This window comes from Plectropomus leopardus, chromosome 8, assembly GCF_008729295.1.
Source record: "Plectropomus leopardus isolate mb chromosome 8, YSFRI_Pleo_2.0, whole genome shotgun sequence".
NCBI lineage: Eukaryota > Metazoa > Chordata > Actinopteri > Perciformes > Serranidae > Plectropomus > Plectropomus leopardus.
Window position 1 is genome coordinate 31,846,526 of NC_056470.1, and position 18,416 is coordinate 31,864,941.

At 39.7% G+C, this 18,416-nt stretch overlaps 1 protein-coding gene across 4 annotated transcripts; it reads left to right on the forward strand.

Annotated features, from left to right (window-relative positions):
- Positions 1-663: 663 nt before the first annotated feature.
- On the forward strand, positions 664-12,473 carry znf217 (zinc finger protein 217). 4 transcript variants are annotated; one of them, XM_042492052.1, is made up of 6 exons: positions 2,340-2,568; positions 5,783-7,119; positions 7,307-7,414; positions 8,572-9,942; positions 10,863-10,987; positions 11,108-12,473. In XM_042492052.1, exons 2-5 carry the CDS (start codon positions 5,832-5,834, stop codon positions 10,973-10,975), a joined length of 2,880 nt encoding a protein of 959 aa, XP_042347986.1. In that variant the 5' UTR covers positions 2,340-2,568; positions 5,783-5,831; the 3' UTR covers positions 10,976-10,987; positions 11,108-12,473. The 4 variants fall into 4 exon arrangements, with proteins under 4 accessions (XP_042347987.1, XP_042347986.1, XP_042347984.1 ...); XM_042492053.1 differs by lacking the exon at positions 2,340-2,568 and adding an exon at positions 664-696 and having other exon boundaries at positions 10,863-12,473; XM_042492050.1 differs by having other exon boundaries at positions 10,863-12,473.
- Positions 12,474-18,416: the final 5,943 nt, after the last annotated feature.

Here is an 18,416-nt window from a genome sequence, read left to right on the forward strand (position 1 = left end):
AGGAAATTTTCCTTTTTTTTTTTTTTTTTTATTTTGGGGTTATTTCTTTTTAAATTGCCCATGATCTTATTCCCACGTTTTTGAAGAAATATCAAGCCCATTCACTCACGTTTCGAAGGGTTAAAATGTGCTGGCAAGTTTGGGGTTTCAGATGATATTTAAAATAACAAACACAACCATGTAAAGTTGCATGTCTCTCCTCTAAGCCAAAATAAAAAAAAAAACATAGTCATACACGATGCTTAAAAATATGAGATGACATGCCTCCCCTATTTTGCACCACCCCCTCCCCACACATAAATAACAAACAGTCCCTAAGTGTATTAATCTTATGGGGTGTTTATATTATCACTGATTATTCTGATACAGTACTATAAATTTTGAGTAATTCAGATAAAACATTTGCATTTGGCTTTCTTAAATGTATTTCCAGGTGACAGCAAAATCCAACTGAATATAAAACTCGCAATGCTTTGAGATATTTCTGGATGTTTTTTTTTAAACGGGAAGGAGCAGACACTGCACATGACTCAACCAACCTGCTTCTGCAAAAAGACCAAACAAAAAAACCCTCATGTAACTGTGAAAAGTTTGAGGCACCCCTCCCCCACCTCCACATGGTGGCTGATGCATGACGTTAAAGCGTGGAAGAAGAAGAAGAAGAAGAAGAAGAAGAAGAAGGGCTGCCTCTTGAAGGTAGGTGCAGCATTACAGATAAACGCTGCTGTGTAGCTTGTGGCACCGATCAGCACACACAGCTCACTGTGACAGTTTACGTAGAGGTACGCGTTTAGTTATCATGAAGGCGAACTCAAAGTCAGCGAATCACCATAAAATAAACTAATCAATAAAAACAGACTGTAACGTGTCATGAAAGTGTGACCTGGTTGATTTTAAATACACATGGCATTGATTAGTCTTACCTGATAATGCAACTCGTAAGCAGTTACTTTACATAATGTTTTATAAAACACATTAAACAGATAATCCTTCCTTGCACGTTTCTAAAATTGGCGTTTATGAACATTAGGGACTGTTCTTTACTTATCAGAGGAGGGTGGTAGCTTTTTTTTTTAACCCTCCCTGGCGTTTTTTTAAAAAAGTATTTTTATTATTTATTTATTTGTACAGTAAAAATAAAACATCAACACCATAGAAGCAGATTGTGCAGGTGAGATGCAGAAAACCCTTAGAGGCTTGTAAGAGAATCTCACCTCAAAATAAATCACAAAAGCAAATAAAGCTGCCTACAGTAAAATAATAATGATAAAGCAAATAAGATCAAACAGGCATAGGATCACTTAAGTACAATAAGAATGCTTACACAATATAGAAGAGAACATAAAATAAATGGGAAAAAATAAATAACACATACGTAAATATAAAAATACTGGTGGAAAATGCATGACCTTCCCTAGCCATTAAATAGTTGTTAGATTAAAAAAAGACCCTTTGATGTCTGAAAGTAAAGCGTAAAGTAAAAAAGTAAGTGTTTGTCGCGCGTGATGTGTCCAAAACAATTTCTGTACTTACAGTTTCTGGCTATGATAAACGCAGTGATTTTGGTGATTTGTTTTGAAATCACCATTTTAAAATCCATTTTCTTAACATAGTTCAAAATAGAATGTGTCACAAAATAAATCACCAAAATTTAAGCGATTTTAAAAGTTTGGAGGGCATGTTTTCTTTATATTTTATATACTTTGCGCTTGTACTTGTTTCTACTTTCTGTAACTAGTTACTCTATAACTTCTATGCTTGGCATCAGAGTAACTGTAATGCAATGAACCACAATTCCACCCTCCTGCAATAAGGTGGAGTTAAATGGTGTTAAATATTTTTTTAAGCACTGGGGGGGACTTAGGTCTTTTATTTTGGCTTAGGGGAGGGGCATGTAACTCTAGGTGGTTGCATTATCTATTTTATCATATGCATGTGTTCTTTTTCTAACTTTACATACTAGTTTTACACATTGTATTGTAACATAAGGCACAAAGTTTTACATTTTTGCACATTTTACACACTCTGCACATATTTGAAAACATATAAAGATAAGAAGATAGTGAATGAGAGATTTTTTTAAAAAAAAGTAAATGAATAAAAGTAAAAGCAAATCTGTAAAACAGAGTTTTAAGAAGTGATTTAAAAGATGATTCTGATACTGTAAAATGATTCAGCACGCCTCCACCTTCATTTGCGCCACCCCCATGCGCTCATTCATAACGAACAGTCCCTTATGTGCACTTATCTTGCTTCTCGAGACCACGTGACTGCCCTATGGGTTTTTTGGGGTTGCCGTGCACGCGCTCCATCTTCCCGTTGAGAGAATCGTTGGAGAGAGCGAGAGCGGAGCGCGCGCGTCAGAGGGCTCAACAGCTGCACAGTGAGGAGGACTCGCCAAGTAGAACAAATATGATACAAATGCAGACAATTCAATAGGTGAGCTGTCCGCAAACAAGTGTTTTTCCCTTTCTGCGTGTGTGAAAATGAAGAAGCAACTCATGAAAGACTGCCTCGCTCACCGCTCGCAGTATCAGTGTCATTATTAATCCGGAAACTCTCAGTTTGGTAGGTATTGTTTGGTGAGTTTCTACAGTTTGGTCGAAGTCGAGACAACAGAAAAGTGTAAAGTTAGCTAACGTTTGGTGCCCGTTTGGAGGTTGACGTTAACGTGTCGTGCTAAGTTTCGAAACGGGCGTCAAAAGAAAACAAAAAAAGCAACAACGTAAAGTACACGGTTAATGTTGATTTGTTGTCATGAATTATCGCTCTCGTAACGTGTTTTTGGTTGAGTTAATGTTAGCTAACTTCTTTTGATTTGAAGCAATCAGTGATTGATATCGATCTGTATCGCCCCAAACCGAATTCCTCGTGCTCCGCTTATTATGCAGTCATAGAAATGTAATAGCAGCTCCGCTTATTAACCGGACTTTGTTGAACTTTTCTCAAACTTTGAGCATCTCCCCCTCCTCCTCCTCACGAGCAAACTGCCGTTAAAGGTCTTAACGAGGGCTGCTTGAATAACAAGGTGGCTAACGTTAACGCCGCCTCACACAAAGCATGGTGTGCTTTAAAACAGAGGTCACACTGAGTCATAATCCACTGCTGCATGTGCTCACCTGGCTTTAGACAAAAATGCATCCGGGCAAAGTTATTATAGCAAATCTATGCAATAGATAGTAAAACTGGACAATTTAGGAGTTAGATTATTATGGGGGAATAGGGATGATTCACTGAGGAGTGATTATCTACTTATAGGCAACTATAATCAGGGTGTCTACCTTAAAAAGCCAATGCTTAAATATTACACCTTTCAAAGTAATTAAATAGTCCTAAACTTCAATTAGTGAGGTATCAGTTGACACCAACGTTTAATCAAACTTCATTTATCCACCTATAAATGAATTTTTGTCTTAACGTGTCAAGCTCTTAATCTAACGTAATTTATCCACCTATTGATTTATTTGAGTCAAAATGAGTCGAGCTCCTCTGCGCAAAAAGTCCACATTTTTAATATGATTGAAATAACATTTTTATTTATTTATTTATTTTAATTTTATTAAGAGGAAATATTTAGAGCCACACAAACCATGACAAATAGAGTTAAAGGTCATCCTAAAACAAGTGAGGAAGAAAAAAGTGTCCAGGCAAAAGAATTATAGGAAATAAATGCAATAGACAGTAAAACTGGAAGTTAGAAGTTACATTATTATGGGAGAATAAGGGTGATTCACTGGGTAATGATTACCTACTTATAGGCAACTACAATCAGGGTGTCTAGAGGTCCTTAAAAAGTCATAAATTGTGTAAATATTAGGCTTTTAAATTCATGAAATAGTCTTAAACATGAAGTTATGAAGTCTTAATTGTCACAAGCATTCATTCAAACTTAAAAGTATCCACGTTTTCAGTTATTTTTGTCAAAATGAATCAAGCTCCTCTGCCTGAAACTCATAAACCCTGACAAATGGAGAACTAGATAGTAGATATATATTCAATAGCAAATTATTTGAAAACAAAGGAGGAAGAATAAAATGTGTCCAGGGAAAGTAATTACAGCAAATGTATGCAATAGACAGTAAAAGTGGGCACCTTTGTTGAAGTAATATTATTATAAAAGTAAAGGGGTCATTCAGTTATATAGTCAGCTATACTCAGGATGCGTTAAATATGAAGTTGTGAGGTCTTAACTGCCACAAACATTTAATCTAACTTCATTTATCCACTTTTGAAGTTATTTTTGTCAAATTGAGTCAAGCTCTTGTTTTAACTTAGTTTATCCGACTATTTTATTTTTAGTCAAAATGAGATGAGCTCCTCTGCGCTAAAGTCCACATTTTTACATTTTTTTAAATAATGTTTTTATTTTTCTTTATTAAGAAGAAATTATTCACATTAAATAACAAATAAATAAATGTATACTGTGGCTCGGCAGCGGGCTGCGATATGTTTTACTGTTGTCACGTCTTCTCTTTGTTTTATGAGCCTTAAGCTTTTGAACTTGCTCATCCAGTCACTCCACCCATGTGCCAAACAAACTAACAGTCTGATCTGAATTCCTTTACATTTCACTCACTCTGTATATAAGCATCTGATTATACATACGGAAATAGCTACTGTGACAAAACTGCAAGAAAGTAGTGACCCTGGTCAAAAACAAAAGTAAAACAAAACGTTACATGCCTGAGAAATGCCATGTAAATGTGCAGTGTGTGAGTCAGAGAGGCAGCTAAGGTCAGCTGGGGTAGAATAGCATAAAAAAACAAGTTTTGATCTTAGGTGACTGACTGGTGTTAAATGTTTACTGCCAGATAAAACAAAGCCTATACAACATTGCTCAAGAGTTAATTTTGGGTGTGATCAAAAAACAAGATAGTTGTAAAATGAAAAGTTAAAAGTTGTTTGTGTCCTGAAAATGCTAAATATTACTGTAATGGTTTCATTCGGTTGTATTTTAATACTTTTTTTTAAATTTAACTGCAGTTACTTGTTTTAAGTCTTATTTTGAAACAAGTAAGCTGATAAATGAATCTTTTGTTTTTTAACTAAACATTTACAGGGTTCTGTGCAGATCCTTAAAAAGTCTTAAAAGGTTTTGAATTCATGAATCAATTTTTTAAAAGTCTTAAAATGCCAAGACATAAGAAGTAGATTATTTAAAGTAAAATCTGACATTGCTTACATGTCTCTCGCAATAACATCACATGGATCAGGACAGGGGAAAAAGAAAAATAAATTTTCCTCATCCAAGCAGATAACAAAAACTTATAAATGTTTTTTTCATGGCAAAGCAATTGCATACTTTCAGTGTTTTCCATGTGTTCCACAAATATTTCAAATATTTCTCTGCATTTTAAGTAGATTGTATAACTTTTTAACTTGAACAAAAAAGTTATGTTCTATGTTACCTAACCCAAAGTAATTGATGCTGAGTCATATTTTTTTCTCCAACTTTGTCTCTTTGAGAGTTAATCTTAAAGTAGATACATAGATGTAGATACAAAAACACACACACACACACACACACTAATAGTTAAGTAAAATTATGCTTGTGAGCAAGAAAAACATTGCCTTTATGTTTTATCAATGCCCTGTACAGAGAGGAAATGAGTTGTCTGTGCAGTTGATTGCTAAAAAGATACATTTCCTGTTTCACTATAAGGGAAGGCCATTCTCTCTGCGTGGGGTGTTTTTAACTGATTTCATCTCAAGTTAGGTAGCAGCTACCTGATCCTGTTTTGATATTCAGCAGAGCCTAAAAACATTTTCCCTTTGTTTCCAGGTTCCCATTAATCTGGACGGCGTGTATAGCGCTCCGCCTTCAGAGGACAATGCCGACTCACTCATTGTCGCCGTTTGCGGAGAGCCCAGATGGACTTGCCCAAGATATTCTCATTAGCAACAATGCAAGCGTCCCAGGGCCGGGCTCGAGCATGACACCACACACCACGTACTCAGAGAAGGCTGTGTTGCAACCTGGAGGAAGTGTGTCTTGTATGTTCTGCGATCAGACTTTTACTCATCAGGATGAGCTAGGACCCCACGTGTTAACGCAGCACCCCACCACTTTCTATGAGCCGGCTGTGCTCAGAGTTGAGGCCGAATTCAGGATCCCAGGAGACAGACCCCGGCCCAAAACGAGCGGCCTCCCTATAGAGAAAGAGGAGGTTCACAGCTGTATTGTGTGCAGTCAGGTGTCACAAGATGCCAGTGAGCTGGAGACCCACATGAGAAAGCACAAGGACTACTTTACGTACTGCTGCAACGTGTGCGGACGCCGGTTTAGGGAGCCGTGGTTCCTCAAGAACCACATGAGGATGCACGTAAAACCAGGACCAAAGAGTAAAGCCCAGCAAGACCTGGAGACCCCGGCAACAATCAATGGCATCGTCCAAGACCCTGCTTTAGAGCCCGTGGTCACAGTTTACAAAATGTGCATGGTTTGTGGGTTTTTCTTTCCCGATCATGACAGTTTGGCTGAACATAGCAAAGTGCATAATCGAGAGGTGGAGGCTGACAAAGAGAAGGAGAAAGTGGATGAATCTCCTGACAAACAGGACACATTTCTTCAGAGTCTAAACCTTATACCTCGCTCTTCAGGAAATAGTTTGCAACACGAGAGATCGTCAAAATGGATTCCCCAGCTGGATCCCTTCAACACATATCAGGCCTGGCAGCTCGCTACAAAAGGTAAGATAGCAGCTGGTCCAAATAATATCAAAGATCTTGGCCAGGAAGCCAGCACAGACAATGAAGAATGCGGCTCTGATAAGGAGGAGATGAATATTATTTGGTCTGAAGGACAATCGGACAAAGCTACAAAAGAGGTCCTCGGGAGAGAGCTTAAGCAGCAGACTGAGGAAAACGCAGCACCGCAGCGGAGGTCTCTAATGCAAAAAAATAAGAGCATAGAAAGGCCAACCACGTGTGAGGACTGTCAGAGAACCTTCAGGACTTACCACCAGTTAGTCCTCCACTCCAGGGTCCACAAGCGGGAGAGAGCTGGTGAGGAGAGTCCAACTTCCTCTGTTGATGGGAAGTTGTCAAGAGTGGCCTCACTGGAGAATGCAGAGGAAGGCTGCGAGGAGGGCTTCGAGGAGGCAGAAAACCTGGGTCCAGGTAAATTTAGCTCTGATTATACACGTCTCACTCATACTGTCTTAATTGTGATTCAGGAATTGTTTTATACATGAACTCTGTTACCAAGTGCTCCCTCTGCTGATGGGAGGAATGATAACCAATGCCTCTGTATTCTTATTTTGTCCTTTTTATGTATTCATTTATGTTTGTGTGCCTGCTTTCAAAGGTGAAGATGGTTTTGATCGATCAAAAGTCAGATCAAAAGAATGCAGCTACTGCGGCAAATCATTCAGATCAAGCTATTACCTCACAGTTCATCTGAGAACTCACACAGGTATATTCAACCCTTTAAAAGACTGCATACGTTAACGAGATAGTTTGGATGTTTTGAAGTCAGAAACGTATCCATAGTAGATGTGTCGGCATGCCCCCAGTTTGGAGAAGCAGGCTGGAGTACTGACTCAGATATTATGCAATGTCCTGCTGTGGACGTGGGGCAGCAACAAAACACATCTTCTTCACCGAAGAAGAAATTAAGATCAGTGTTACTGTATGTATTTTTAGAATATTTTTATGGCTTTACCATTCTGTCACTCCATTAAGAAAAATAATAATTCAGCATCTCTAAACACTGGAGCTTCTAGTTTACTGCTGCCTCGATCACATATTTTTTTCCGTTATTTTGTGACTTTGGCACGTAAAATGGTTAGTTTAAATTCACAAAAGTCACACAATAACCCAAACTAATCAAGGCGCCTAAAAAAAATGTCCCACCTAAAATAACATTTTCACAGCTTTACATTAGTCAGATGGGGATTCAGACAGGGAAACTGAAACTGTGATATTGCTTTCTTCAGGGACAGAAATCATTAAAACTATTATTAAAAGCAATAATATAACAAACCTGAACACAGAGGCTGCAGGTCTACTTTTGCCTTGATCAGTTAGGTTATTACATGTGTGACTGGCATTTAAAAGGGTTAATTTGGATTCACTTACGTCAGACAATAACACAAACAATCTGATCAAAGCAGCAGTAGAACAGCAGCTTCTGTGTTCAGCGAGCTAAAATTAACGTTTTTGTCAATGGAGTCTGGTGACTTTGACGAGAGCACAGATTGGGAACTGACGTTGTTAACAGCTTCCCTGTTAGAAAGCGCTGTCTGACATAAAAGTAAAGCAGTGAAAATACAGTCAATATAGTGTACACTGTTACTGATTTTCAGTGTTTTAGGTGGCTAAAATAAGTTCTGCTGCTAACCCTCATTCACAGCAGCACAGTGCTCAGCTTCCATGGCGTAATTCCTGTCTGCTTACCCAAATTGGGGAAGTGCTGACTGACATGTGCTGTATATAATACACTGACTATGATTAAGTACCTCATAAAACCCACTTCAAAAGATCTGAACCGTCCCTTTAAGTCATCTGTATACAGGCCTAATTCTGCTTCTTATATTTGAAACTATGTTTGCACTCACCGCTTTGTTTCAGGTGAAAAGCCGTTCAAGTGTCCCTACTGCGACTACGCTGCAGCCCAGAAGACTTCACTGAAGTATCACCTGGATCGGCGTCACAAGGACAAACCCTTCATGGACATTTCCAGCAGACCTTTGGTGCCCTATCCGAATGACATAAAACATGGAAATGATGATGAAAATCCTGCTCCGAATAGATCCATACTCTGGGTTCCCGGAGCCAGATTGTGCACCAATGGAACGCCAGAGGACAGATTTGACAGCATAGGTGGCAAGCTTGGCAAGCCACTCGTCCAGATGAAGGCTGAGTACGAGAAATTAATTGCTAAGTCTGCGTACTCGCCGACTGATGATGTGATCGTAAAGTGCCCCGCACCTGTTAACCTGAAGATGGAAAGGGAGGAGATAAAAGACGAGAACTCCGAGGCACCATTAAATCTGTCCTTAAAAGTGTCCCTCTCCATCCCTGCCAGTGCAGAACACAGAAACGGATTAATTCCACTTGCGTGTTCGTTTTGTGCGTATAAAACCATGTACCCAGAGGTTCTCATCATGCACAAAAAGCTCTCTCATAAAGACAAGTCAGACGCTACAAAAAAGAGCGGATACGGCAGTTTGAAACAGAAACGTCACACAGGCTGCCCCCCTGCGCTCGAAGGGAAAGATGTCACCCCGCTTCCGATGATTGACCGCCGCCACCCTCGTCGAACCAAGTCCCCACCCCCTCAGCCTGCAAAACCACAAGAAAAGACACCTGTTAACCCTCCTCATGGACCTAAACGCTCTCCTGTCCATGCACCTGCACATGATGCCCCGGAGACGCAGCGTTACACACACAACAGCGACACACATCCCAGTCAGGAGTCCTCCAGCTACACAGAGCTCATGAGGAAATCTAACACGAGCAACAAGTACGCCACGGAGCGACCGGGCCCCCCAGACAGGGTGGGAATCGGCGAGAGGAGTTACCCAGCGAGAAGTGGCGTCATCTGGCACTCAGATGCTGCCAGGCTGTGTCTGTCGAGCCGATTTGGGAGCCTCCCTCAGATGGATTTTGGTGAACCTTCCAGCAAGAGGTTAAAGTATGCGGTGCCTCCAGGCAGGGAGGCTGACAGCGGTGAGAAGTCTGGCTTCAGAGGACCAGCAGGAAACGTCTCCAACAGGATGCTGATCTCAGGGAGAAGTGTGAAAACCACGTCAGGTCCGTCCACAGTTTCTGAGACACTGGGTCCTTTGAAGACGACGTCTGCAGCTATGGGAGGAGGCCTGAACTCTGACTGGAGCATGATGAACCTTCTGCGCTCCTACCCACCCAGTGACCTGGCGTCCCTCTATCACAGCGCACCACCCAACCCCAGTCATGGAGGACTGGCCAACCCAAGAGCAGGTATGCATTAGGTTAGCCGGGTCAGAAGAGGTACTAAGAGGAGTATTTTCTTTTTGTTCAAACTTGGCTTCTTCACAGGCGCATATTCTCGCAGTTTGTAGAGTTCAAGTATTTCACTGCTAGAAAGGACGGCCTCTTAATAAAGCAGTCTCTCCAGGATTTCACAGGCTGTGTTTGTAATCGTTGTGGCCTGAAGTGCCTGATTTCGCAGCAGCTTTTCTACAAATATTCTGATGCTATTTGTTAAATTTTTTAAATTTTTATTTTTTTTTCATCATAAGAGTTTGTATGTTTTTCAAGTTACAATTACATAGCATACACATCATGATTCAGAGTTTTCTTTGTCATATAAGTTAAAGTCAGTCAGAAAGATTCAAAAAGAGCGAGATCGATGAGGTGGAAACGGGCCGACCTGATTATAAAGACGGTGATCAACAGGAAGAAAAGGTCATATTACAGATGAGGCAGACACAGAAAAAAGGAGAGACTTCCGTGCACTTCACAGTGAGGAGAAGGAGAGCATGGGATCCCAAAAATTGGGGAAAAAATTGCCAAGCAGTGTAGAATTCACAGAGGATAACGTGATTTATTTGGATTTTTGCAATCGCAACATTGTGAAATCCTGGAGGGACTGATAAAACAGTAAAACAGAGAAAAAGGATGATTTGACTCAAGAGGGAGAAAACCTACAACTACCAGAATGCACTGCGCGGCACCAGGCCGCTAAACTTTCACGGCACAAAAATATGTTTCTGCAAACATTTTAGGGGAGAAATAGACAGTGCAGTAACATAATCCTGATTACGTGAGACGGGGGGAGGTTTGTCACAGCTCGCTGACACATACTACCCTCACTGTTTTTAACAAAACTGGCCAAAAATCGTCAAAGTGTCTCTTTAATGAAAGATTTTATTTCCCAGGGGGCAGAACTGTGCTGTACCAACATTTACCCACTCTGCCCAACCTTCAGAGGAGAGACCCCCCGGGCCCTTTCCCTAATCAACGCTATGGAACCACTGACAAAAGTACCTAAAGTGGGTCCAAGGTAAAAAGATGAAAAAATATTCTCAAAATTGCGACCAAAATCTTTCAATCTTTACACGGTACTTAAAAGAAATGAATTCCGGTCATATTTAAAAATATAAAATTTTCTTTTTCTCTCTAGATTTGAACTGCTGCTCCTTTATTTTGGAGACCTTCCTGGAAAATTTGCTCAGTATTCAGATTTAAGAGAGATGGTTTGTGCTGGAAAAAGCGCCTAGGCTCCCCTAATTTAATATTATTTTCAATAGAGGAAAATTCAGTTCGGACATTTCAGGGCTGTACATTTATTTTCTGTTTTGAATACACATCATCTCTTTAAAGATGTTATTCCACTGGTGTGCACTGTGATATTTGTGTGAAAACTGTTGCCTAACTTCAAATTTGACCCACACTAATATTCAAATATCCGTACATGTCTATGACATAACAGTGAAATTTGTATGTGGAGTAACGTAAAATAATCTGTAAACTTTTAGTACATAAAATATATATATAGTGAAAACTTGTAATTTGTTGGAAAAATTGCTGCTCTGGTTATTTACTGTTTATGTCCAGGCAGTAAGTAAGCACTATTTTTCCCCCCTTTTTCCACGGCACTGAAGGGTGGGGATTTTGTGTTTGATAACTTGATGGCTCCGGCCCAGCGGTCTTCAAACGGGCCACAGTAACGTCCTGCGTACGTAAAGCTGTCTACCTCATGTTGTGCCCGCGACACTGTTCTTATTGTAAAGCTGCTGTAGCGATAATGTCAGCTGAGCCTTTGTTCCTATCGACTAGACAGATGTTTTGGGTTGTAGTAAAAATAGATGGACATGTGTTTGTCGGGCGTCACGGTTGTTTGGAGGCACCACATAAAAACTCGTCTGCTGATTTCAGAACTACTGCCGAGGCCACATCGACCTCGGGCACACGATTAACTGGTTAGTCCTTTGATATTCTTGGTATTTACAAGCCCAGTTTTAAACACAGAACATATTTTGTGGTTATTTGTCCTTTCGAAACGGCCGTCATCTGCTTTAGTGGTGCCTCTAATTCATTAGCTGTAAAATGTACCAAATTTCATGAGTTCTGTTTGCGCATTAAACGGTCCTCTGCTGTATTATTTGGACTGCGCATTTAGTCACTTTTCAGGAGTTTGCTTTTACTACGCAGAGTCTTGAAAGTGTCATTTTGTTTCGAGTGGCGGCAGTCAGTCCCGGCTGCTCATCAAGTGGTCTTAGATGTTGTGTGACCGTGTAGTTTGGAAAAAAAATAAATAAATACAGAAGCAGCTACCGGCTCGATTAATTACACTGTGAACAGAAAGTCTCAGGTTTATTCATTTATGAGCCGCTTAGCCTTTTGTGTGATTTAGTATTTTTGCCACTTTGAAAGGCTCGGGTTAAGTTATTCTTTTTTTTTTGTTTGGTATTCACATTACATGTGTACTTATGTAAAAATGAAAATATTGTTTGAGATTTGTATGACACATTTCAATAATAAAGTGAGGCGAAAAGCTGCGTGTTATTGTTTGGTACTTCACTGAGGAACACAGATTTAGAGGCTGTTTGAGGGCCTTAGATGCATTCAATGAAACTAAGTAAAGTAAATTGTGACAGTAATCTTCACAGATAAACTTTGACATAATGCAACAAAAATAACCAAGTATTAGATTGGAGAAGGTTGTTGTTTCGTTTTCACACAATGATTAACATTTGGAGTAACGCCTACAGTTCTGTTTCTGTTATATCCTTTGAAAGATCATTAAATGTTATTATAGGACAATGAAATGTCATGGAAAGTTTTGAACTTTTGTTCATGAAAATGTGTGGGAAACCTGAAATTGGCACTGTTTGATATGACGAACTTGTCTTAAATTTGGACATCTCCCAGGCATTTATCACACATACCTGCAGCTGAAATGTTTTGGGATTGTCAAACAGCAGATATTCTATATGTCGTGTCAAAGCTCCTCCAAATGTTCAGACTCTACACTGTGGTGCCTCTAAAGACAGCATCTATTCATAACAGTTATCAAAGAGAAAGACTGAAACCAAAAACGGAGATGGTGATTCAAAATAATACCCACCAGCCCTATAAAGGACAGTTTGGATTTTTTGCAGTGGTGTTGTATGAGGTACTTATAAATATTCAGTATTCTACAAACAATAGATGTCAGTCAGTACGCCTCCAGTTTGGAGAAGCAGGCGTGCTGCCATGGAGCCTAAACAAAATGTATTTTATCCACCTAAAAAATAGCCTTAAAGTGTACACTACATTTAGCTGTTGGTGGTGGGAAACTGAAGCGGTTTCATCGCCCTCTTTAAAGCCGGACTCCATGGAGAAAACACTGATTTAACATCGCTGAACACAGGAGCTGCTGTCCACTGCTGCCTCAGTCAGACTATAAGTTTGTGTTATTTTGTGACTTTGCATTTCAAAAGTTGGCTCAGATACACCGATGTCACACGATAACACAAAGAAACTAACTCAGTGGTAGACCAGCAGCTCCAGTGTTCAGCGAGCTAAAATCAGTTTTTTTTAAATGGAGTCTGGTATCTTTGCTGAAATCATAGATGGTAAACTGAAGCTGTTAACAGCTTCTCTGTCAGAAAGAGCTGTCTGACAGAAAGGTGAAGCCATAAAAATATTCTCAATACAGCGTACACTCCAACTGCATTCATTTTTTTATACTGCATTTTTTTTAGGAAGCTAAAATACATCTACCGTATGAAATACACCTCATACAACCCACTTCAAAGATCTGAACTATCACCTTGCTTTAATTTGTCCCATTTTAACTGCAAACTATTCTGGCTCTGCAGTTTGATTTGGATACATTTATTATTTATTTTTATTCATTTGTTTTTCACAAAAATAATCCACCTTTTCTAATTTTTCATTTAAGATTTCAGTGACCTCATCAGGGGACTGCAGTATGCAGCTGTTACAGTAACATTTCATTACTATTTTAGAAAAATACTCCACTATTTTCAGTCTCTAATAAGAAACAATGCAGACTACGTGCCTCACACCTCTAGTACAACACGAATCATTTGCACAAAAAAGTAATGTTTTTACTTCTTTTTGGCATGCAAATGTGCCAAAAATGTGAATGCATGTCAGCTGAATTGAGGAATTATGTTGTCTTGTTTCCTTTTCTCCGTCAATGATTCAGATCGACCACTAGAGGGCAGTATTTACAAAGTGTAGATTAGATCCTTGTCAGTTTGTGGTTTCAAACCTTTCCTAGCAGACACTGCGTGTAGCTGAGTGCAGTTAGTTATGTCTATATATTGTGGCCAGTATGAAAATGAAGAATTACAGATCTATAATGCAAAATACTCCAGTGTTTATTAGCCTTGATGCTGAGTAAATTAACGTTGTCTTTGTATCAAAAGGCTCACCTCTTCACACAGGACAACAGAGACGAGGCTTGTTGTACTTTCTTTGATTTAAAATTTGCATACACTTGCATGGCCGCACCCTAATTGGTGATGTCACACAGGTGTTACCCATCAAATGTCAAATGCAACACACCTGGCGTGCGTTGTGATTCAGCGAGCATTTACTACATTAAAAATAAAGCGCTGTGAGTTTGATTCTACATCTACAAGACATGAGCACTGTATTGTTGAATTTCTGCATATCTATAAATGGAGAAGACTGACAAAACCTATCATGGCTGAGTATTCTGTAAACAACAAACTGCAAGGGACAATCTTCAGCACATCGAACACTTTAAACTTTGATTCCCCACCCCCCCCTCTTCCTCCTCCCTTTTTGAGTAGACCACATCTGTTTGCTGTCTGTTCCCCTGGGCCAGCACTGTGTAATCTATTGCATTAGCTCACATTAGTGCATATCGCCCATGGGCCTTGGTAATCACAAACGCAAAATGAGCATTTCACTTAGCATCACCCTCATATTCCCCCACACTATGGCAAACTTAGTGCAAAGGCATGGCAGGGAACGCGAGTCGACAACAGCTTATGACATGCATCCCGTTACTCTCGATCCCCGTGTCCAGAACGCTGCGAGGGATTTCATGTCAAAAGTCTCTTTAATAGGCAAAGATACACTTTGAATTTTCACTCTGTTTACTTCCTTCTCTGTGTGTTTTCTCTCTAATTTGGGGGCCTTGAAGAAACATTAAAATCTTCTGCCAAAAAATTTGGCCTGACCTTTACCTACGTCTTTATTCCTCGCAGATGAATGGCACTGCAGGCCTTCCTTTCATTGAGCTGCATCATAGCTGGGCTTTAAGAAACCTAAAATCATTTTTGATTCAATGCAGTAATGTAGAAAAAATAGATCAAAACATGGAGAAACTCTCAAACAATTTCTTTACAGCGGTGATACTAAACCGAAACCTATGGCCAACGATCAAAAAACAATCCAAAAACAGTCCCCCCCCAAATCCTTGAAACATCCTAAAATCCAAGCAATGTACTTAAATCCTAAAAATATTCTAAAATCCTACAAATGTCCCACAGACATGCCAAAATCCTAGAAATGTCCTGAAATCCAAAAAATGTCCTTAAATCTTAGAAACATCTTAAAATCCTAGAAATGTCCTGAATTTCTAAAAATCATCCTAAAATCCTTAAAATGTCCTAAAATCCAAGAAATGTATGGGACTGCTGTTTTTGGCCCCGAGCTTCTGTCATTTTGCACAAATGGCCCTGCAGCAAAACAAGTTGAGTATCCTGCTCTACAAGTTACAGAAAACAGACTTTATTGATCTAATTAGACCTTTTTTATTTGCCCACAACTTTAATTTTTACTCCCTAATGCCATGCATCGTTGCCAATTATGCGCAGATATCTGGACAAGGACAACTTGAGAAAAAAAAACATGTTTTCATGCAAATTCTCTTGGGATTTTTCTGCCTCCAAATGCTTTGGCATAAAACACCTGAGGTCTTCACTGCTCCTTATCAAGTTTCTCTCATCACATTAGGTTTTGTGTGATAAGGATTCACAGCGCAGCCATTTTAGTGCACAACTCAAAACACAAATGGCATTTTATGCTTGCATTGCCATCCATTCATCTGTTCAGCGTGTTTGGTTTCAGACGAGGTTGTGGATACACTCGTCTGTAACTGTGTTTAGCAATTCCACCCTCTTTCTCTCCAGTTGTACGACTATCAAATCTCCTCCCTCCCTCCTTGTAAAGTAAACTTCATGTTTTTCTCCTTCCCCTTAAGTGCTCTCTCCTCTTATTTTCAGTCCTTTCATCACTCATAATTGTTGCCTCCAGATTGTCAACTTGCATGAATTAGCAATTGGGCCAACAAAGCGGATACGGTCAATTGTTGAATATCCTGTCAGAATTTGAGGCAGAAAGTCTGCTCTGGCTGTGATTGCTCATCATCGTCACCCCATTCCTCTGAGGAAGAGGAGCAATGTAATGGTTCCCACAAAAACAGCCCCTGGCCCGAGGAAAGGGATTTGGGTGTCTGGAGACAACAGGGGCCATATGGAGCGGGCTGAGATAGCAAGGCACATGTACAGAATAATGGATGACGTGTCATGTTTCATGTTGCCGAGGAGCCATCAAGAGACTTGGTTTGGGGAAATCAAAAGGCTCACGTACAGCAAAAGCGACTGTTGGACCATTTAGCAGTTTTTGTTTATTTTTTTGTTGAGACAGTGCAGAACATATAGCCTTGAAGGATGTGTTGCTCTACTTTCAGTGTCTTTGGTCTGTTGAGGTTATTTGAGAGTAAACACTTTGATGATTCCCATTGGATATTAAATATAGGCTTACAGCATGATGTCATAGCAGACAACTTTAAGAGCATAATGACGTGTTTCTGAAAAGAAGATTTTCAAGCATAAAGGGACAATGAACTGAGGAGAAACTAAAAGACAAGATGTCAAATAGATAAAAAGATAACTTGTTTACTTCAAGATGAACATTAATGCCGCTCCACTAATTTAGTCCAGACAAAAATATCTCAGCAAGTATCGTACTGATTGCACTAAAATTTTACGCAGAGATTCTTGATTCCCAGAGGATAAATCTCTATGATTTTGGTGATCCCCTGACTTTTCCTCTGTTGCCACCAGCAGGTTGACATTTGTGGTTTTGACGTAAATGTTTCAACAACAATCGGATGGATTGACATGACATTTAGTGCACACATTGATCTTCCCCTCAGGAAGATGAAATTAAGATGTATTAAAAAGTTTCTGGTGCAGCATATAAACCCTCCACACCAGACTGTCCAACCACAACACACAAACCATACAACAAAACAATACCACAACATGAATGTCATGTTTGAGATGACAATTATTCTACAAGTAATCACAAATTATCTTTAAAATTATAGAAAATCCAATGTGTCCAATTCTAGTTTATAATGACACACCTGCAAAAGTAATTTCTTTCTCATCAGCTTCAGCTGTACTTTTATTTTTAGAGCAAATGTTAGCATGCTAATATGCTAAACTGACGCCTCTTCCACACATAGTTCCTTGTAAATAACTGAAATAACTTTTTGGACAACGCTAGTGATTTTCACAATTCACACATGCAGTGAATTCAGACATATTTCTACTTTTTCACACATACGATGGCTGTGCCGCAATATAAGAGGAAAGAGAGAGTCCAGCAGAGGGCGATAATGCAACACTTTCGGATGCCAACGACCATAAAATTCAACAGAGGAAGGAGACAATGAGGCGAGGCCGGAGTTTGTGTAAGCCGGGTCCAAAGGCACAACTTCAGGGTTCATTAACGTGATGCCTTCATGCGTAGACTATCAAGCTCTTGTTTAAATGGTCTTAGTATTGAAATGCAGCCCATCTTCTTTGTAGCTTCCATGTTGTTCCCACTTTACCGCCTCAAAGCACATGAACACAACAAAGAACGACTTCCCAACTCGGAAACTCCGACCTCCGATCCCATGAATGCAGCATTAAGCTTGTAAACGTGATAAACATTTCTGCTAAACATTGGCACCGTAAAACTAGTGGCAACTTCCAGAGCTGAAAAATGAAGCAAACACACGTGCCAAAAACTGCAGTTCCTCAAATGGCCACTTGAGGCTGACTCCAAACAGCAAGTCAATATCAGGAGACCCCCATGTTAAAATGCCCGACTGTACAGCAGCAATAAACATGTTTACAGCCTCATACAAAAACCAACTTTGGCCACTATAGCTAATTTCCCTTCAAGACAACTGTCTTAAACTTTTTTATAACTCACTTGTTTACATTTCAATAAGGCTAAAACGTAAGCATAATTAAGGGCAGGCTACAGCAGTTATGTGCATTATTTTACTGTGTATGATGTAAACATGTTAGCGTGGCCGGGCCTTAGTTTGGCCTCACAGAGCTGTTAGCACGACCGTCGACTCTCAGTTCTGTTTCATTAGGCGAGTTTCAATTAACCCTCAAAACGTGCATATAAAATACATTTCATGGAAACACCTCAATTCT

Bases quoted from the DNA above. Each gene is read 5' to 3' on its own strand.
- znf217 (XM_042492053.1), top strand. From the start codon at position 5,832: ATGCCGACTCACTCATTGTCGCCGTTTGCGGAGAGCCCAGATGGACTT. The intron at 7,415-8,571 runs GTATATTCAACC...GCTTTGTTTCAG, and splicing joins TCATCTGAGAACTCACACAG to GTGAAAAGCCGTTCAAGTGT. The intron at 9,943-10,862 runs GTATGCATTAGG...TTTATTTCCCAG, and splicing joins ACTGGCCAACCCAAGAGCAG to GGGGCAGAACTGTGCTGTAC.